At 40.2% G+C, this 22,323-nt stretch overlaps 1 protein-coding gene across 1 annotated transcript in view; it reads right to left on the reverse strand.

Moving 5' to 3' along the window:
* LOC138760465 (A disintegrin and metalloproteinase with thrombospondin motifs 16) overlaps positions 1-22,323 on the reverse strand; it is a 213,277-nt gene that overhangs the window by 42,463 nt on the left and 148,491 nt on the right. Inside the window, exon 17 of the mRNA XM_069931104.1 lies at positions 9,998-10,136. Coding sequence (XP_069787205.1) covers positions 9,998-10,136 — 139 coding nt within the window. The remainder of the gene's footprint in view (positions 1-9,997; positions 10,137-22,323) is intronic.

Here is a 22,323-nt window from a genome sequence, read left to right on the forward strand (position 1 = left end):
AAAAGCTGGGTTTGTTCCAAGTCATCTATGCATATGCTGACAATATTTACAGAGTATCACCACTTGGTCCTGCAAACATTTGTACCTCACTCCTTGTTCTAAACCATTTAATCACCATCACACATCTTTGTTATGGATGCCATTTGGGCAACCATGCTGCCAAATACTTGGCCAATTGCAACCTCCAATTTCATCCCATCAGATGAGTGGATTCCCCAGAAACCCAATAGATCATCCAAGCCTAGCATCCCAATCAGATCGCTGAATGCTCTGTCTACAGTCTGGCCAAAGCTCTTGGCCTCTCTGAGCTGCACACTGATAAACTGTAAATAACCCACCTTCCTCCCTGGATCACTAATTCTATCACATGACATGCTTAGTGTGCCACAATATTGTGGATGGATAGGGGTTAGTGGGGAAAATGTACCAGTCACCCACAAAAACTCTCCACCCATATTTGAACTGCCCTCCAACACTACCCCTTATCCTTTACCACAACATGCTTCATCAATTTAATGTATGGCAAAATTTCAAAACCATTATGTATAAATCTTATTTGATACAGACATTTAAATTAACATCTAATTACTGTCATTTCTAAATGATACTATGTTGCACTGAATCTTGGAGTGTGCAGAAGAAACAAAATCTGTATGGGTAAACGAATCTCCACACATCTCCAATATTCCATTATTAAAAAACCTATTAAGCTCATTTTGACAGATAGAGCAAAATAACTTGCAGAACTTTATTGACAAAAGGGAAGTATGAGAGTGTGGCACGATCAATGACCACTGCAGACGAAGCAAGCAGTCAAAGGCTTTATTAACCAGAAAACCTTGGCATGCCTCTTCATGCTACTGGCTCACATCCAAGGCAGGTATGAGGGAGGAGACTAGGGCTATCAACCTTTATTAGGAATCTTACTGGGAGGAGTTACATATACGGAAGGCAGGCCAGCCTGCCCAGTCCAGTGAGGTCATGCCTGCAGTACCACATTCCACCACAGAAAGCAAAGAATGGAAAGAAAAAATAACAATGTATCAAACATTTATACACCTTGAGTATTGCAGCATGCAGAGCTGGACAACTTAAAATAGTTACATTCATTATCAATATGAATACTAATGAATCATCAAACATCCATTTGGCAATGTACCCTGCTCAGAATGCCAAATGGTGAAATTACTTCTGACATTTTCGAATGAATACATCTTTTTATGGCATTAACATAGCAACAGTGTTGCTCACTTCAGAATTATTCAGGATGAACTGAATATTTTTTTCTTATTAAAGGGCACTATCCTCCCGAAAATGCACAATGAATTCTAATTTATGTTTACTATTTCATTATTGAACATTAAAAACTGAATTATGCATGATGTTTTAAAACGATTCTGTGCAAAGAAACCAAAACAGATTGTTCTGAGAGTAATATGTTATCAAGGAGAGAAGATTGTTCAACAGACATAAATGGGTTAATAACAATGAGGGTAAATGTGAGGTGATCCACTTTGATAAGATTTAAAAAGCAGAAATATATTTGAATGTATTTAATGTAGTTTGATAAGGAATTAATTTTGTACAGCTATTTGGATTTCTCCATTGAACTTTCAGTTATTGCCAGGTTTACTGCACAATAGGACATGAAAGTCTACTTAATAAATTATTGAATGTTTAGGTAGGCTTAATAGGACAGATTACTCTTTTCTGCTCTTACTTGCAATAGAAATAACACTGATACCCTTAGTGTATTCTTATGAGGGAAGAATATTGAAAGATTTAGAAAGAGTGGACTTGAATATGTTTCCAGTAGTGGGAGAGTTTAGGAACAGAGGACACAGCCTCTAAATAAAAAGACATCCTTCTGAACAGAAATTATAAAGGTATTTCTTCAGCTAGATGATGGTGAATCTGTGGAATTTGTTTCCATAGACAGTTGTGGAGGCCTCGTCATTGGGTATGTTTGAAGCAGACGCTGATGTTCTTGACTAGTAAGGACATGAAAAGTTATGGGAAGAAGACAGGAGTTGGGTTGAAAGGAAAAATACATCAGCCATGATTTGAATGGCTGAGCAGACTTGATGGGCTGAAAGGCCTAATTCTACTCCTAGGTCTTATCACAAAATCTAGGCTTATGGTTGATAATATCTTAACCTGCATTTGAAACATCAATAAATAATACCACAAATGCAATTGTTTGGTTAAGGCTACATGAATAAATATTTTAGAATTCATGCAGGAAAACCTAATGATATATTATACAAAAAGTAAGCTAAAACATGGAAAGGTGCTTCAAGTAACCTTTGAATATGAATGATTTTTAAAAAAAATGGAATTCAAAACTATATTCAGACAATGCTGGGAAAAAAAAAAATCAACAGTTCTGGCAACATCTGTGAAGATAGATAAGAGCTAACATTTCTGGTCAATGACCATTCAACAGAATTAACAAAACATCCACCTGAAATGTTAAATCTGCTTCTCTTTCCACAGGATGTTATCTGACCTGCTGAATATTTCTGCATTTTGTCTTTTATTTCTGATTCCCAGTTACGTTTTGTTTTGTGCATTTAGAAATTACATTTACACATGTGTACATATAACAGAAGACAAACAAATCAATATCAGGAAGTGGATATGTGGAATAATGAGGAACATCATGGGCCTTTGGGGCATTGCATATAAAAGGTTTTAGAGTTAGAGATTGGGCAGATTGACTGAAATCTTTTCTGAGTTCTTATGCTTACAAGAAGATATCAAGTAACTTCAGGATGCAGATAATAATAGGTCAACAGAATCTGGTTAAGGAAGTTTTGAAAAAGAAGTTAGTTATTTGGAGCTTCAGTTGTACATATGGGATAGGGATGATTTGATGGAAGTGCTACAATTTATCTATATTCCTAAATTCCTGTAGTCCTTCACAGTTTATTGAAACTATTAAAATGTAATATAAATGGACATGATGCATTCTGTCTTTTTCCTGGTCAATATGGGGAACTTGTCAATGACTCAGTATATTTTAAACAAACTCTAAAATGAATACGTAAAATTTCAAATTTTACAAGTTGCATATTGAAGTTTTTTTTTTGCATGTTATATACTTTTATTTTGAGGGCAATAGCCTAGAGATTATTTCTAGTTGGACATGAAGCTCCTAATGTCTGAAACACCACTTACCAAATAAGTAGTTTTGATAACACTGTGGCTCAGCCCACATTGATATGAAGTGGGGCAAGACCTGCTGATAAACTACAACAGGGTATTGTTGAAGGAAAGTAAAATTTTAAGTTTTTTCAATGGGTATCAACAGGGTAAATTTTTGGCAAGTTCTCAATGTTGCACTCCAAACTGCAATCCAGCCGATCCATATTAGTCCACCCCCTCCAATCCCCCCAAATGATTTCCCAAGGAACCTGAAAATCATTCTTTTAAATAGTGGGGCCTGTTCCTGCTGAACAGACTTGGTTTCCTGTGCACAGCCCACACAGTGCTTGTAAGTACATTAATTATTTTTATGGAAAAAAAGTAATCATGACCCTTAATGTCATCTTAACAGGGCATGAATGAAATAGTGCAATCAAACTTCTGAATGAGTCCAAAATAAATATTTTGTGGAGATGGATCCTTTTGTGCCTTAATCTGATTGATTCAAGATACATGCTATGCTAATTTTATTCTTACATCATAGAGACCACCTATAACGTCCACCAGATCAGACATCCAATAACTGGGAATTGCCTTGATAAAGTTTGCGGAAGCTGTAATAGTGAGAATCATTTGGCAATTGCTAACTCAAAACTGGGGTATTGACAGTGTGAGCCAACAAAAGTGGAAATCAAAACAATTACCTGGCAAACAAATCAAATTGACTTGAACTTAAAGGATTGTTTTCAAACATGGCTAAACAAGTGGTATAGCTCTGGGGAGTATGAAGTTGGTCACATAAGTAACACTGGACTTCCACGCAGACCATACATCTTTGGAGCAACACTTAGTTGAGCTCTCACACATTTTGTTTAATGCCTGTTTGAATGAACGTTAAATTAACTCGAAAAGTAATTTTATGCCTTTTTACATTGGCTGATCTTTTCAGAAAACATTGCTTTTGAAGGAAACATAATTTAAATACACTAATTTAAATATTCTTAGCACGAAAAAAATGTGTTTTTTTCATGTCAGGGTGATTAATAAGCCATTTTACCCTTTTACATTTTAGAGGTCAGTGCTGACCCTTGTTCACAGTAAAACTGCAATAACACTAGACTTGAACTTTATGGAAATCATATCATTTGGTGAATATGGAAGAAACCTTTTAAACAAAGCCCATTCAGGGAACTATTCATGGTTCATTAGAATGTATGATAGAGAGTAGAAAAGAATAGCCCAAATCTGATCACACAGAAGCATGACCTTTACAAAATGCATATGAATGTGGATGGAAAATTTAGGGTAACCATCCTCAATGGTGTAGACTGTTTGTAATATTGCTGTGGATGTCAGGGTGTCCAGATGTGCATGCAATTCTGTAAGGAAAAACACTACCAGGTTGATTTTTGGTTACAATAATCTCAAATTATTGTAATAATATCCACCAAGGAATCTGAATTTAGTTTTCCTTTTATCAACAAAAACATCTCCATTCAAAATCTAAAAAACATTCTTTTTAAAAAAATTTTTGCACTTAGTCATATCAATAACATCCACAAATATATACATAGTGAGATTTTTTCTTTTCCCCCACTTCTTCTCTCCCTTTCCCCACCCTCATCAAAAAATCAATAAATGATAAAACACAAAACAAAAATCTGAAAAACATTCTTGAAATTAACAGTGAAATTCATATTAAATGGAGTCAATTTTATTCCAAAACAAGGAATGATTATTTGTGAATTTTCTACTTTAATCAATTGCCAACTTAATTTGTTTTGGTTTTTATCCTATTTTCTCTATATTTTGTTTCTTATCCTGCATTTCCTCATTTTATTTTGTTCCTTCCCCTTTATTTTTTGTGTCTTTCATTGCATGAAAACTTGGTTGTCCACAGGTGAGGTCTGGTTCTTGACTTGCAATGTTGGATTTCTTTAAAAAAAAAGACTGATATAACTGTACAATTGTGAAACCACAGCTAATAAAACTTCAAACTGACAGATGATTTCAAGGAGTAAATAGATGAGCTTGGAGTCCATTTGAAGCTTTAACTGGAAAACCTTCAGAGCTTTGCTCATTTAATTCAGTGGTACTTTACAGAAGTTCCACATAGCTACAAAGGAGCACATGTTTTAATTGTTAAATTAACAATGGCCCCTATTAGTTGGAGGCAGGAAAAAAATGCATACCAGGCAATGGTCAGAGTGACATAAAGATGAAGAGACCAGACAGTGAAATTACCTGACTGCCTGCCTACTTTTTACTCATATCTTGACGAAGGGCTCAGGCCTGAAACATTGGTTATCCTTTACGACCTGCTGCATTTTGTACAGCACTTTTGTATGTTGTGGAATTGAGAAGGTCCCTTCTATTCTGCACATGACAAGAAGAATACAATTTCTTCGCTGTAGCCACTGTGACTTACTCACTGAATCTTAGGGCAGATAAACTAGGTAGCCACTTACACCAAGAATAAAAATTAGTGTCCTTTATATTTTCACTTCTGGCAACCCTGGGTAAATGGATATGCTGCAGGAGTGCATGTTAGAATAAGCATTCCCTCTTGATTTGGTTTCTTTATCTGATGGATTCTTACCCAGTGCATAGAACAAAACAGAATATATTGGAAAAATTTGGCTCAGACAGCATCAATGGGACTCCATGACCCTTTGAGAGTATGCCCCGCTGAGTTTTTTTCCCCCAGAAGTTTCTGTTTGATTTTTAGCATCTACTTTAAAAAAACACTCAGTAAGCCCAGTGGCTCCATTTAAAGGTATTTTATCACTTTAAGGTCTTATTTTCTGTGGCTAAATATTTTATTACCTGCCTTTGCTCTATGTGCTATCACCTCCATGCATTGCCCACAACCTGTTTCCACAGTTAATATTTGTGATACCCTTGCAATTTTTCTCTTTTCAAGAGGAAGACCATTGATTGAGTACCACTAAAGATAGGCCACTGAATGTATACATAGAAGATTTATCTGAGCAGCAGTGCCCATTGGTGTATTGCTCTATGATGGAGGTTGTCATATTTAGACGCATGATACCATTTAATTTTCATCCTCCCTCCAAGCATGCGTGTCATCCTGCCCCATCATGAACAATAACCCAAACAGAAGTATAAAGGTGCATCAGGAAAGCCACATACTCACAACAACAAGTATAGTATACATTTTCTCAGCTATGAACATAGGAAGGACTTTCTCTTAATTTTGATATCAGGTCAATATTAACACCCCTCCTCAAGAAGTTATTCTGAATCCTCCACAAATACACTGCCGATCACTAACAATTTACAAAGGCATCATTCTTGCCACTTCCAATTCTTTATCATTTACTCCGTGCATTCATAATTTCAAATACATAATAAAAATACATCATTGAACTTGAAACTTCTTGTATGGGAATGCTTTGACATGCCATGATATGACGTGACACCATTAACCCCAGACAACCCTTCTCCTGTCTAATACTTCTGGGTGTTGTCTCATGAAGCTTGCTTGATTTATTGACAAAGCTTGGATTTTACCTCAACAGAAAATAAGACTATTGTGTAAGAATTTTACTATCTTATTGTGATACATTGACTGAAAAAAGTCTGCAGCTAGTACTGTGATCATTTTTACATCAGCCTATGGAGGGTTATCTATCAAAAGATAAATGTTTTTTCAGTGTGAAGTAAATTAATGTCCTGATCTGTCATGCCTGGAGTAATGTTTTACAATCTCATTTATTAAGTTAAGCTTTGTCCTTTCTCCTACACAGAAAAAATAAAACATTAAACCTAATCCTTCCCTTCCTCTACAATAATAAATTTCTGCAGAACATTTCACACTAAACCTTATTTCTTCATGAGATCAGAGATGCCAACAGCTGTTTACATCATTAAATATGTAAAATGTTCCAGTAAAAATTGGTTAAAGCCATCACAGGTAACATTTCAAAGCTTGATTTATTGTGCTAATCTGTTTCACTTGAAAATAAATTTCCTCCTTTGACATCCTTTGAACTTAATTGTGCACTAGTCCTGTGAAACTTTATGGACAATGTAGTTGGTGATTAACATTTTTAATATGTTGTTCAAATCTTGTATGTTGTACCAAAGTAAGATTAACAACAATGTAGTGTTGAGAGACAATCTAATGTGGATTTCAAATATTATTTTTTTCACCCAAAGTCCAAAATCTTTAATGCTTATAGATCAAACTGATTTATAATGCAATGCAGACTTATTTACATATTGTAATGTTGTGACACCTTCCCAGTATGGCTGTAAAATGACAGTGCTACTTTATGGCAAGGTGGGAAGGTGAGTTTTACTTGTTCTCTTTGTCCTTTGTGGCCTAAACCTAACCTGAATTTATATTATTCAGATACTGAGAAACCATATGGAGTCTCAATTCAATTTTTATATCAGCTATCAATCAAGTTAGATTAAGATACAGTCTACTACACGTGTAATAGCATAATTTTGTGGACCAATTTTAGGGTAAAATTTAGGGGCTTGACAATTGCACACCTACTTTTGACCATAGTAAGTGCCTGCATCATTTGAGGCATCTGGAGGTTGGATGCTGGGATTGTGTGCTAAGTTTGTATTCAGGGTGCTGAGAGCTTGGATGGTTGGGTGGCCGAGACCTAGGTGAGAATCCGCTGTCAGATCATTGGGGGCTCGGATGAGCAGGCTACCAGGACCTAGGCGAGAGTCCATGGTCGTGTCGACGGGAGTACCAATGGGATACTTGGCTTCATTAATAGGGGGATTGAGTTTCAGTGTAGAGAGGTCATGTTACAACTCTACAAATCTTTCGTAAGACCGCACTTAGAATAGTGTGTTCAGTTCTGGTCACCTCATTATAGGAAGGATGTTGAAGCTATGGAGAGAGTGTAGAGGAGATTTACCAGGATTTTGCCTGGATTGGGAAACAAGTCTAATGAGGCAAGGTTAGCAGAGCTGGGGCATTTCACTTTGGAACATAGAAGGATGAGAGAAGACTTGATAGAAGTCTACAAGATTTTGAGAATCACAGATAGGGTGGACAGCTAGCACCTGTTTTCTAGGGCAGGATCAACAAACTCCAGGGGACATATGTACAAAGTTAAGGAAAAGAAGTTTAGGGGAGTTATCAGGATTTTTTTTTACATAGAGTTGTGGGTGCCTGGAATGCCTTGTTGTGGATGGTGGTGGAAGCTGAAACATTGGGGGCATTTAAGAGACTCTTTAGACAGACATATGGATGAAATAAAAATGGAGGGTTATGGAGTAGGGAGGATTTAGTTTTTTTTTTAGGAAGGGATATATGGATGGGCACAACATCAAGGGCCGAAGGGCCGGTACTGTGCTGTATTGTTCTATGTAGCTGGTTTGGCACGGGGAGTCAGGGGATTTGGAGTTAGGACGTCAAGGTTATGGAGCTTGTTCAAATAGTTGGGTTGTATTCAATGAGATGAGACTGCAATCCAGTGCTTCACTGTGAGTGCTCCAACATTGGTTGTTCCTGGAACAACAGTCTCATTTTCCCAGTAATTTCTAAAATGTGTACTGCATGACAATGAAAGTAATTTCATGTACTATGGGGAAATTACATCAGATATCTCAGAAAATGCCCAATCAAACTTGTGCAAAATGATGCAGTACTGATTGATACCTTAGTTTCTTCCAATAGTAACTTGGTAAGCTGTCTTTTAAGCACTGAAAAAACAGCACGAGGAGGTCTAACGTCTAGACTTATATTTGCATTTGTTACAGAGATTTAGAGTTCTCTAGATTACAACTATGAAGTTGCATGTTTAAGATGCAACCAGCTACAGTTTGACAAGTATACATGAGAAACAATAGGCACTTTCAGTGCATTCTCCGCCAAGAATGCACCTGCAGAAGCGGAATCAGACCTGTGGAATGGCCGTTCAGGTGGCAGCGCTAAAAGCGCAGCGCTGGCCACCTGAAAGGGACAGCTGCACGGAAGGCACCTCAGAGTGTACTCTGACTCCTGTCCCTTTGGGACGTCAGTCATCCAGCGCTGACAGCCCACGTCGGGGGGGGGGGGGCAGGGTCAGCGGGGAGGGGGGCTGTCAGGCGCTGGCCAGCTGAATGTCATCCCCTTAGTGCATTCAGGTGCCAGAGGGGACCTGAGGCCTCCGGCGATTATCCCTCCCAGAGGAGGATTACAAAGTACACCTCGCAGGTGCCTCCAGTGCTTTCAGGTGGCCTCCCAACAGCCGCATAGGGGTATAATATGCGGCTTTACATCAGGGGATTTTGACCACCTGAAAGTGCCTAATGACAGAAACAAAAACCAGGGAAGTGCATAGACCTTCAGAATGTAGCTTAAGCAGTTCCAGGCACATTGACAAATAATTATAAAGAAATACAACATATGCAGGATTGGCAATGTAACAAGCCATTCAGCCCAAATGATGTATTCTGATATTTATGCTCCACTCAACTCTACCTTTCAGTTTCCTTCTTCACACCTCATTAGCATAATCCTTCTGAAAGCAGTGAAATAAAGGAAAAATGTGCTTATTTATAAGGAACGGAAGCAGTAGATGAAACACCCAAAGTAATGAAAGGAAATTTAAAGGATATTGTTAAATAAGCCGAACCATGTGTCCATTGTTCTTAGGATTACCTACTTGTGCACAGAAATCCCACCCTGTTTATTCAGCCTTTTTCCTTTGAATCTGTGTAGCCACAGAACCAACATCCTTGAAACAATAGAATAATAAAGGATTCCATCGATGGGAAGGTTCACCAGTCATATCTTCCACTCACTAATGATAGGAAAGATCCACTTAAGAGTTTGGAAACTTGTATGTTATGCATTTAAACAAGGAAATGTTACCTCCTCCACAAGAGACAGAGCATTCAGAACGAACAATAGCCCATGTGTAATTGTGCTTTGGAGCTGCTTTTTTCTCAGTCTCTGACTTTGGCAAAGCAAATTCCCATTCGATCCCTGGTGTTTTCCCCTGCAGTAATATCTGGATAAATGAGAATTGAAAAAATAGTTTCATTACTTTCTACTACATTTCAAAAAAAGTCAGCTGCATCAAAAATTACCTTCTTTAATGAACTCTGACATTTGGATTCATTTTTTCCATTCATAAATATTTGTGGCCTGCCTGAGAGTAGCAGACAGCAAACCATCCATGTGTGGAATGCAACAAACTGCAACAACAACATTATTATCAGAAACATCCCGCCCACTACATTTAAATCCAATTGATTATTGAACTGTAAATAATTCCACAGAAATCAAACACGTAAGAAAATAGAAAATTCTGGAGGTAAAGTTTCCTTGGAGCAGGGATCACTAAAGATTGCTGTTTGAAAGATTCTATTGAAATATTGAAACAATTAAGATTTTTACACAGAAATAAAGGAAAAATTCTGCAAAAAAAAATTGCATACTTACCTCCGGAGTGGTCATTTACACAGCACTTTTCCCAGGCATTTTTACACTGCCTGTGGTGGAGTTTGTCAGAGGGTGAACGTCGTATTCATTAGCCTTGTTTCTTTTGGAGTGCCTGCGGTCAATTAAGACTGCAGCCGCTCCATAAAAACGTGTCGGGTTCTTGGTGGAAAAATTACGGGATGGAATTTAGCAAATAAATTCACACTATCAGCGGAGCAGAAAGTTTGCGTAAATTTTCTGCTTCTCAGTGGCTGTGTAAAAGTGCCAAAAGGTTTCAGATGAAATGTTTTCCACCTGTAACATTAACTTTTTTTGTGTTTCTCTTTCCATTGATGCTGTCTGACCTACTGAGTATTTCCAGCTTTTTCTATCTTTATATATCTGGTCGCTAGATTGGACTATTAAGAACAAGAAAGAAAAAATAATATAAATCCAAATTCTAATCCCTAATGCAAACTTCTTCTTGATTCATGATATCACAGAGTTAATGCATTAGTTATGTGCTGCAAGGATAAAGCTCAGGACAGAATATGAAGTACTGGACGTTTCTATCAAATTGGGAAAAGGCTTGCTGTCTTCAAAGCTCTGCTCAATGCTCCTGCTTTTCTGAATAGTATTGTTAATGTAAAACACTTGGTACTTCCATAATTCCACATCACACCAGTCTCCTGACTTAAGATGTGAAACAACTGGAGGTGCAAGATAGAGGCCAGAAATTCTCAAATGTAATATTTAATTATTCATTCAAGAGGAGCAGATTTCTTGGCTAAACCAGAGTTTAATTGGCAATCCCAGATTGCCCAAGAGAAGGTGGTGGCCAGCTATATTCTTGAATTGCTGTAATAGAGTTAAGGTTAATTCCGTCTCTAATGGCATCAATAGTTTCTTGTTTTTATGTCAATACAAATCCACTTAAAAAAAAAGAGCTTATTTATAGCAGCTCTCCAGAAGGTATATCTCTGATACCTGATCTGAACATGTCAAATGCAGGAGTCAAGTTTCATATGTTAATAGTATTTTATTTCCCCCCCCCACCCAGGTTTTATGCTCTTTACTTCTGCTAATTGTTAAAATGAACAAGAAAACTTTACGTCAGTTTTGAGACTTCTTTGTTTGATAAATGCAGTGGAGAAAAAATTGGGTGGCTACATGGTCAACATCAATGCTAAGTGTTGCAAATTTTCTTCAACAAGCTAAGTGTCTTTTAATGGTCAATTTTGATAAAACATAGATGGAGAAATAACCCAGTTTGTAACACACAATAATTTCACCCTGGCTTTACCTGTACCCCAGTTGACTCCACTTGACACAGCATGCAAAGGTACAAAAATTTTCCATTAGATTTGCATCTCACAAATATGACTGCATTTATCAAATGCTTGGTTAAACACCAAATGTGTCATAAGAATTTATTAATATGACAAACGGTGTGATACTTGGCAGTTTTGCTTCTTTAACATTAACACTTACTAATTCTACTCGTCTTGTTGTTCAGGAGTAAAACTCCAGTCAGAGGCTGAAAGTCAATCCTTGTTCTAATCAATAATGACTCTATTAGTGATGGAGAGCTCTTTTAGAGCTTTGTTCTAAATGTATAGTAAACTGAGGGTTGAGGCAAGAAATCACACCACCACCTTTAAAAGGCATTAAAAAGGCAGTGTGAGTCAACCTAACATTAAGTGTCAAAGTCAAATACAAAGCAAGATCTTCAACCACAAGGTTCAGAAAGCAGAGTTGCCAGTTTCAGGGGGAACATTTCTACTGATCGATTGCAAGTTCTCACAGCTGCTGGCTCTTAGCCACATAAACGTGACCTCTGCAGTTGGCCCTTAAAGAAACATACAACAATACAAGCAATGTTCTTCTTTTAAAGGACATGTTTGCTCCTGTATGTCCACTGCTGTGAGAGGAAGGGAGCCAGGAGAGTGCACTCAGGAGGTTAGAGGGGCCTAGGCAGCCTAACAATAACAATACCCGCAAGAGACATATTCTTTGTTATCAATGTCCCTAGTTCTCCAGGAAGAGTAGGCCAAGAAGTATCTGAAAGGGCATTTTCATCTCCACGGCAAAACTGTTTTGGAGCTGTGCAGAGGATTTCTCATTTCTTTAGTTCAGGCATATAAAAATGATTTTAAAGTTTTCAAAGGAAGGCAGGTACATTTTCCTACCTAACAATTACTGTCTAACCAAAGCCATCTGAAATAAACTAAGTGGTAATTATCTTATTGCTGGAATTTTGAACTTTGGCAATAAATGCTCATTTTTTCCTTTCATCAGAACTGCTATCCCTTTCATTAAATAATAATAGCTTTACTGGATCTGTGACTATCTAAAGACAAGATTTGATCATTGCTAAACACGCATTGTGGATTAAACAAAATTATACCAACAGCTTCAATCATCATTATAGTGGAACATGAAGGGCTTCAGCGCACAAAGCATTAGGCTATTCCTTGCTGGTGCAGCCTAGTAATTCTTATTCCCTCTTGTTCACAGGCTTTAAATTTTCTTTCATAAAAAAACATACATCAATTCCCTTTTAAAAACATCAATTCCATCAGCTCCCTTTGCTCTCTCGAACAGTGAATTCCAGTTACAGCTCAGAAGATTATAGATATGCTTGTGCATCTTATTTGAAATAACACATGCAGTGACTATATAAACAGAGGGGCTATGTAATAATAGACATGGTGAACTTAAGAATAGCCATTCAAATTCATTGTACTCTCGCAAGGCAATGATTGATACAAGATGTGAAAGGCATTGTATATTGTTGCATTTGGTGATGTCTTGTGAGATGGGACTATGAATCATGAAGGTGCTTTTACACTGGCCTTAAAAGATGGAAATTAACTGCCTTTTCACCGCTTCACTTACCTGAGTGAACACAATGTACACAGAACTTTTGGGGGTGGGGGGGGCACTTTGATCCTGGTATTTATCCGCCAAGGGAGGTAGTATCAGAGCCGATGCATTTCATGTAAAAGTATTACCTGCTTTCCCGGGATACTGATCTAAAGCTGCAGGTCCTGCCTCCTTTTGCACTGGAATGCCGGGTTCCTATGTAAAAGGTCACACTGACCCAGCTTTTCTTGGTTCAGTGTGAACGACCCGAGCTAGCTTTAAACACAGGTCGTTCACACGCCAATTAAATGGGATCGCTGTGTAAAAGGGGTACCAGAAAACTCCATGTTGAATTATAAACATTTTCCAACCTGTGCTCTCATTCTTTTTGACATTAAAGGTGGCATACACCAACATCTATAGTGCAGATTAATTAAATTTAATGAGTAAGATATAGGTATTTTATGTATTAATTGGGTAAAAGACTAAATGAGACACCAATGTTTCATTGGGCGATCGATGCATTAGTCTGATTAGAATAAAAATGGGTAGAAATAGAATTACTGGTAAGTAATATGTCTCAAGCAAAACTAGAATCTGGGTACAAGAGAAAACAAGAGCACTAACATTGGTTTAATAATTAACAATGATGGGCAATCAGAAATTGAGCATACAGGGTATTTGTTTCACTTGTTATTTAGACACGCAGCCCTGTAACAGGCCCTTCCCGTCCGTGAGCCCGTGTCCCCTCCCATTGTTAGAAATCCTATAATTGTTATAAATCTTGTATTTTAATTAAAAAGCAGTTTGCTGGAGGAACTCAGAAGGTTGAGCAGCATCCGCGGGAGAAAAAGAATGGTAGACGTTTGGATCAGAACCGTTCATAAAAACTGATGGAGGGTTCTTACTGAAGTGTTCTTAATTAAGGGTTCTGAACAGAATAGTGACCATTCTTTTTTCTCCCACAGATGCTTCTGAACCTTCTGGGTTCCTCCAGCAGATTGTTCTTGTTCCAGATTCCAACGTTTGTAGTCTCTCAGGTTTCCCATCTAAGGTTTTAATTATGTTTGTTCCATTCTAATTATGAGCTTCAAGGCTGCAGATAAAGGAGCAAACCAGGTTTCACTTTAAGAGTAAACTGGGAAGAAAAAATGAACTTCAAACTAATTCTGAGTATAAACTTGGCTCTGTCCTTGTAGCAGGTTGCAGCTGAAGGTGGCTAAAGATTCCCCTATTAATTTATTTTAGTGTAAGCTCCATGCGCCATTGCTGTGTTTTTGGAAAATGGCCATGGTTGTACAAATGTGAAGCCTTCAGCTTATTAAAAAAGGGAAGCCTTGAAATGGAAAAAAAGTGGTACTTTGGACATTGAGGAGAAATTTGGATTTATGAGACCCAAGATGATTGCATTAATTATAGGGAAATTAATGATAGATCCAGTGAGAATGTCAAAACACGTATGCCCTTCTCTTAAATACCTATTAGTATATGCAGTGTATAACATTACCAAGGCAGTAATGATAGAAAATTGAGTGCTGGATATCACGGGCTTGCTTTTCCTTTGTGGAATGATATTTTCATCAAACACGATAGGTTTTACTGGGAGGTCACATACACCTGTACTGAGTTCCAGTAGAAAAAAAATCAGGTGCCAACCTAAAGGAAAATCCTGCCCAAGAGACTTGAAGTCTTAGTAAAATAATTGCTGGTGGTGTTTAAACATCGTTGTGCTGACTGATATGTTGCAACTGTATTACAAAGGCTGGAAAGTTTCCCACTTGAACACTGGGTTTCCTTTTGTTCAAGTGCCATCTCTGCAAGATTCAATTGCACTTGAAACCTAAATAAAATAAACATCACTCATTGAGGTAAGTGGGGAGGAAAAAAACAAGTAGATGATGAATTTGCACTCTAGGCATGAGGTTATATGAGGTACAGGGATCTGGCTTTGTTAGTTAGGGGTTTGGAGCAGGAGATGAAGGCTTGGTTCCTGCCACAATCAGTGAGGATTAGAGACAGCAGCTCTCCATGATCATCCTCAACTCCAGGACCCCACCCCTGACACAGCCCCCTATCATACTCACTATACACCTATGACTGTCTGACCAAATCATTTTCAACTCTATCTCTAAATTTGCTGTTGGCACCACTGTCAAATAATTTCTAATGATGATGGGTCATAGTACAGGAGGGAGAAAGATGGAATAGTGACTTAGTGCCCGGACAGCAACCTCTCCCTCAATGTCAGCAAGACCAAGGAGCTGGTCATAGACGTCTGGAAAAAGAGCAGAGCTCACTCCACAGTTGCATGACTGCTTTAAGTTCCTCAGGGTAAACATCTCCAGTGACTTGTCCTGGTCTATCCACATTCGATTTAATGACCGAGAAAGCACTCCTGCACTGATGTCCTCAGAAACTTGAAGAAATTTGGCATGCTTTAACAACTTCTACAGGTGCACCATTGAAAGCATCCTGTGAGGGTGCATTATTGTGTTGTATGGCAACGATTCCAACAGCATGGTCCAGGCCATCTAATGTACCCTCCCTCCGTCTATTTACTCTATATATAATTTCCATTGCATGACTAGTCCAGGTGAACAGCACTGACCTCTTTTTGTATTTACTGTATTAATAACATGGAATGATACTATCTAATTTTTAGGCAAAGTAAAGTAGAGTTAAAATCAGAAAGAAAGAATCCTGGTCAATTATTACTTTGAATACCATATTTAGTTTTGACCACTGATATTGAAGAATGTTTTCAGAATTTTGCCAGGATGAAAAGACTGAATAATTATCTTAAGCTGAATACAGGTGGATTATATTCATACATTATGAGGCTAACTGTGGTTGAAAGAAGGCAGCAATCAATCAAAGCACCAAAATAGCTGTCTCACTTGCAAAAGTTGTATGAATGTTGAGTGCGAAAAGTGAAGATAAAAATCACAGTTTTGGGAGTGCTTGAATTTAACTGTGGAAAAGTTAGAGACAATTTTTACTCACCTGAGTGGTCAATTAATTTATCCACTGTCCATGAATTTTAACACATCGAAAAACAAACAAAATGCTCGTTGATTTCTAGCATTTACCTAGATATTCTAGAACAGCTTAATTGATGAGTAGCAGGGAGTCAGTGATTGGCTTTTGTGTGGCCATCAGTTGCTTTCAAGTCCCAGGGTTGGTGTAAGTGGGGATAGGGATAAAGGATGATGTTAAGTAATGAGCTTAATTGATTTTAACACTAAGCTGGCCTTCAGATCACTCCAAGGAGATCAAACAGATACTGGAAGTTTGAGCTCACAGTAGTCCTATATTGTGGGCTTGGAAGGAAAATTCCAGTTTATTCTTCCAATAGAATTAGAGCCTTTTACTACACCGACTTCTCAATCACAATGACCAGGATGCTCAATAATTTGTATAACCAGCAGAAACTTCTCAGCATATGTTCGATTCACTTGAGTTGATTTCTTTGAGAAGATCCAATAATCAGTTTAATCCAATAATCCAACAATCTGCAAAGTTTCATAGTTTTTAAATGGACAAGTTGTCTACCCATTTACACATGTGATGAAATACTACATTACATTGGTCTTTAATGTGGCTGAAGTTGCTTCATATATTTTTCAAATGTTCCCTAATGGTTTCTCAAACTTTCCATCAGGTTTCAGAAAGATTAATTTTATCTAATTCATATGCAATGCAGTGCTTTGATCAAGACTATCATTCGATCCCTCAATTACCCCAAAAATGGTATTACAATCAAACTTTTTAGTTTTCCTTGAAATTGACTTGAGTGGTTTCTTTCAAATTCCATGCCATGGTAACGCACAAAACAATCTGAAAATTGTTCCCTCTGTGATCTTACCTCTTCTATCAATGTTATATTAGATAAACAGAACTTCTACAGAAATTCATCCTTTCTTTCTTTACTGAAACATTTTAAACTGGAGTGTTTTTTTTAATGTGGATTTAAGCAATTGCAATCTTTTGATCCCTGAATTATTATATATATCTAAAAATTTCAGGATTTATAATAATATAAGATTTTTCCATCTTACAATAAACTACTTGAACAGAGGCTAGTTCAAAACTACCACACAAGATGACATAATAGTCTCAGGTGTCTACTAAATTCTTTTCTGGTGTGACTGTTTTTAATCATAATGTATTAACATTTGATTTATGACAGCTCTTGGCAATTTACCTTTACTTTTCATATTTTGCATCTGTTGCATTCAGCAGAGTTTGTGTGGCTGTCAAGCTTTTAATCAAATACAATATTATCTCAACAATAATCACTAAGTCTAGATTGAATTAAGGTGCTCCAAATACTATTGGATTAGATCATACTTTTTGCTACACCCATTCATTCTTAACCAAATTTAATTTCCAAATCTAAATGTGGCAATGGATATACAAGCATATGAACCTGGCAATTAGATGCTTCCTTAAGTAAGCTATGATGTTTGATGAGTATCAAACAAAATTGAAATCAATTTGCAGGAATTAATTTAAAACACTCTACCACTTCCACCATCCAATTTAGATTTCCACATGGAAGTGTTCTTAAATCTATCAGCTGGAGCTCAGTAAAAAGCCAAAATTTAGTAGTAAAAATTATTTTTATGATTTGGCTTCAACTGTATTCTGTGCTCGAGAATTTTACAAGTTCCCTGCCACAGAAAGCATCGAGCTCTGCACTATTGCCACATGGTCAACACACTATGAACAAATGAGGGTACTCAGGGAACATGAGGTGTCAGCATCAATATCCATAATCAGCTTCAGAGACCACCAGGGAGAGGCATATTAGTTTAAGGAAAAAAAAATGAAAGCAGCATAGATACACAAAACTTGAGTCTTAACATTTTGTTTTTACAAATACGCCTTCCTGACTAAATTAAATTGAGCAGATTTCTGCATGAAGAAATGTGCACCCAGAGGATCTGAGCATTAATGTTCAAAGACAATGAAAATGGAAGTTAAAAATCAAAAGGCAATGGCAGCAAGTTGGTGAACCTGAGTACAAATGAGCTTGATACTGTGGCGGCGCACAGCCTAATGGCAGGGCAGCCATTAGGAGATGGCGTCGTCAGGGGTTTCTTCTTGACTCAAGCATCCCTTCCAGCGCGCGCCCTGGGCAGAGATTATGACGTCACAATGCACCAGGTGACTGAGCTCATGCTGCCCTTAAAGGGGCCCGCGGAATTTGAATAAAAACAGTCGTTAAAGACCATCGGTGTGGTGGCAGTGATTTACTTCAGCTCCTCAGAGCGCCACATTGGTGACAGTCCAAGACGACCTTCTGGACCTAACCAACGATGGACATGGCAGAGGTTAATAAGGTAGCCCTCAAACTTCCTCCCTTCTGGCCACATCGCCCACAGACATGGTTCGGCCAAGCGGAGACATAACTCCACCTTCGCAACATCACACCTGATACCACCAAGTTTTACCATGTCGTGGGTGCCCTCGAACAGGACACGGAGGCAAGGATGGACGATATCATCCATCGACCACCAGCGACCGAAAAGTACACAGCCCTCAAGAATCTGCTCCTGGGGAAGTTTCACCCCGGCAGCATACACCCAGACTCTTACATCTAGACAGGTTGGGGGACCCCAGCCTCTCAGCCCTGATGGACCTGAAGAAGCCATGCTTCTTCTTCAGACAGATCTTTCGAGAACAGATGCCAGAAGACATTCGGCTCCATCTGTCTGAAGAGCACTCCTCCGATTCCCGCAAGGCAGTAACCCGGGCAGATGCCCTCTGGCGAGCTAAGCAGGAGAACGAGGTAGCACTCAGCCAGGTCTCCAAGGTGGCGCCCCGTCATCAGCAAGATTCCCCCAAGGGCAAGCCCGAAGAAGCCCAGTCATCATGGTGCTTCTACCATTAGCGCTGGGGGGGCTAAAGCCCATGTGCCGCCAACCCTGCGATTACCTGGGAAATGGCCAGGCCAACCGTTGATAATGGCTGTGACGGTTGGCAACGTGAACAGCCTCCTATACATCCAAGACAGATCCACAGGCCGCCAGTTCCTAGTCGACACGGGCTGAGCTGAGCATCCTTACCCCCACAGCGCTGGAAACATGGACTTGAACCCCTGGTCCAACCCTGCAGGATGCCAATGGCTCTACAATCAAAACTCGTAGGGCACAGATAAAGATTGGTGAAGAAGTTCACTTGGAGGTTTGTCCTGGCCCCGGTGAGCATGTCGCTGTTGGGGGCTGACTTCCGAAGGGCTCACAGCCTGCTGGTGGACGTGAGGGGCAGGTGGCTGTTCAACGCCCGCACCTTCCACTCGGTGAACCTGGGCACGGCAGATGACACCAGGTCAGAGATCACCACAGTCGCCACCGCTGAAGATGAATTCTCCGGGATCCTCAGTGAATTCCCTGCCATCCTGGAGCCTCGCTTCGACATCGCCTCCCTCCGACACGGAGTATTCCATCATGTCTCCACACAAAGTCCCCTGATCCACACCAGAGCTAGATGGCTGCCGCTGGAGAAACTGAAGCAAGCCAAGGAGGAATTCTCCAGACTTCAGGAGTTGGGCATCATTTGGCGATCGAACAGCACTTGGTTGGCACCGCTACACATGGTCCCGAAGTCATCGGGAGTTTGGAGGCCCTGCGGAGACTACAGACAACTGAACGACACCACAACACCAGACGTGTACCCAGTCCCCCATATCCAAGACTTCACGACCAACCTCCACGGCGCACAGTTCTTTTCAAAGGTCAATCTGGTGACCAGATCCCGGTCCGCCCGATGACGTTGGAAAGACCGCCATTGTAACCCCCTTCAGCCTGTTCGAGTTTCTCCGCATGCCATTTGGCCTGAAGTACGCCACCCAGACAGACATTCCAGTGCCTCATGGACGCAGTGGATAGGGATTTGGACTTTGTCTTTATCTACCTAGATGACATCCTGGTAGCTACCCGCACTCGTAGAGAGCACAAGGCCCATCTCCGTTCCCTATTTGCCTGGCTGGCAGAATTCGGCTTCACGGTCAACAAGGCCAAATGGCAGTTCGGGAAACAAACTGCAGTTCCTGGGGCACACCATCACAGCATCTGGGGCAGCTCCGACACCGGAGAAGTTGGCAGCCGTCCAACATTTCCCCAAGCCCTCCTCCCTCAAAGGGCTACAGTAATTTGTGGGGATGGTGAACTTTTACCATCAATTCATCCCCAATGCCTCCCGCATCATGCGCCCTCCGTTTGCGCTGATAGCAACAAAGGAGAAGATCTTGGCCTGGTTGGGGGAGGCAGACGAGGCTTTCGCAGCAATAAAACGGGCCCTCGCTGAGACGACTTTGTTAGTGCACCAACACCCGGAAGCACAGATGGCAGTATCGGTCGATGCTTCCACCGCAGTTGCAGTACCTATTCACTATAGTGGACAGAGCTACCAGGTGGCCGGAAGACATCCCAGTCCATGAAGCATCGGCAGAGACGTTTGCTAGAGATCTGGTTGGTCAATGGATCGCTTGTTTCGGCGTGCCGGCTCATATTACGAGCGACAGGGGCGCTCAATTTACCTCCGTCCTATGGTCGCAGCTGGTGAGGCTTTTAGGGGTAACACTGCACCATACCACGGCCTACCACTTAACGGGTTAGTAGAGAGGTTCCATCGCTGCTTAAAGTCAGCCCTGATGGCCAGGCTTTCCGGTCCCGACTGGGTGAACAAGTTGCCCTGGGTCCTCCTCGGAATCAGAATGGCACCCAAGGAGGACCTGCAAGCCTCGTCAGTTGTAAGGGTCTATGGCGTACCAATCTCCCTGCCAGGGGAATTCTTCGGCCCGCAAGTGGAGGCCATGCACAGCGAAGGTGAGTGGCTCGCCGACCTCTGTAAACACCTGGGCAACATGATCCCACCAACCCCGTCACACCACGGCACCCGACCGTCTCATCGACCCAAAGAATTCGACATGGTGTAATTCGTCTTTGTCAGAAGGGGACCAGAGAGAGCACCATTGCAGTGGCCTTACGAGGGGCTCCGGCGTTCGGGCAGAACTTTTACTTTGGATGTGGGGGGGCAGAGAGAAATTATTTACCGTGGATTGCATGAAAGTCGCCCACCTAGACTTATCTCAACCGGTCCAGGCAGTCGTGCCCAAACGGCGGGGCCGGCCGCCATAGAAACAGGACATGTAGCCGGTTCTGGAGGGGGTGGGGGGGCTTGTGTGGCGGCGCACAGCCTAATGGTGAACCGGCCCCGCTTGTATCACCACGTGGCGGGGCAGCCATTAGGAGATGGCGTCGTCAGGGATTTCTTCTTGACTCTAGCATCCCTTCCAACGCGCACCCTGGGCAGCGGTTATGACGTCACAATGCACCGGGTGACTGAGCTCATGCTGCCCTTAAAGGGGCACATGGAATTTGAATAAAAACAGTCATTAACAACCATCGGCGTGGTGGCTGTGATTTACTTCATCGCCTCAGAGCGCCACAATACGACACAATTGGAATCAATGTGTGGAAACAGGGCCTTTGGGCCAACTTGCCCATGCCAATTACACCAATCATGATTGGCCTGCATTTCTACCCACGTGCCTGTCTAAATGTCTTTTAAACCTTATAATTGCTCAGATTTTACCACTTCCATTGGCAACTCATTCTATACATGCAACACTGTCTGTGAGGTAACCTTCATGTCGCTTTTAACTTTTTCCCCTCTCACCTGTAAGCATTACCCTTTAGATTTGGATTTAGGGTTGCTTTAGTTTTAATTTTAGGGTTGTAAGGAGAGCTTTAGGCATATTGGACTTCATAAATCAAAGTATTGAGTACAGGAGTTGAGATATCATGGTAAAGCTATAGAAGGTATTGGTGAGGCCAAATTTGGAGTATTGTGTGCAGTTATGGTCACTTAATTACTGGAAAGATATCAATAATATAGAAAGA

The sequence above is a fragment of the Narcine bancroftii genome, chromosome 1, assembly GCF_036971445.1.
Source record: "Narcine bancroftii isolate sNarBan1 chromosome 1, sNarBan1.hap1, whole genome shotgun sequence".
Lineage (NCBI taxonomy): Eukaryota > Metazoa > Chordata > Chondrichthyes > Torpediniformes > Narcinidae > Narcine > Narcine bancroftii.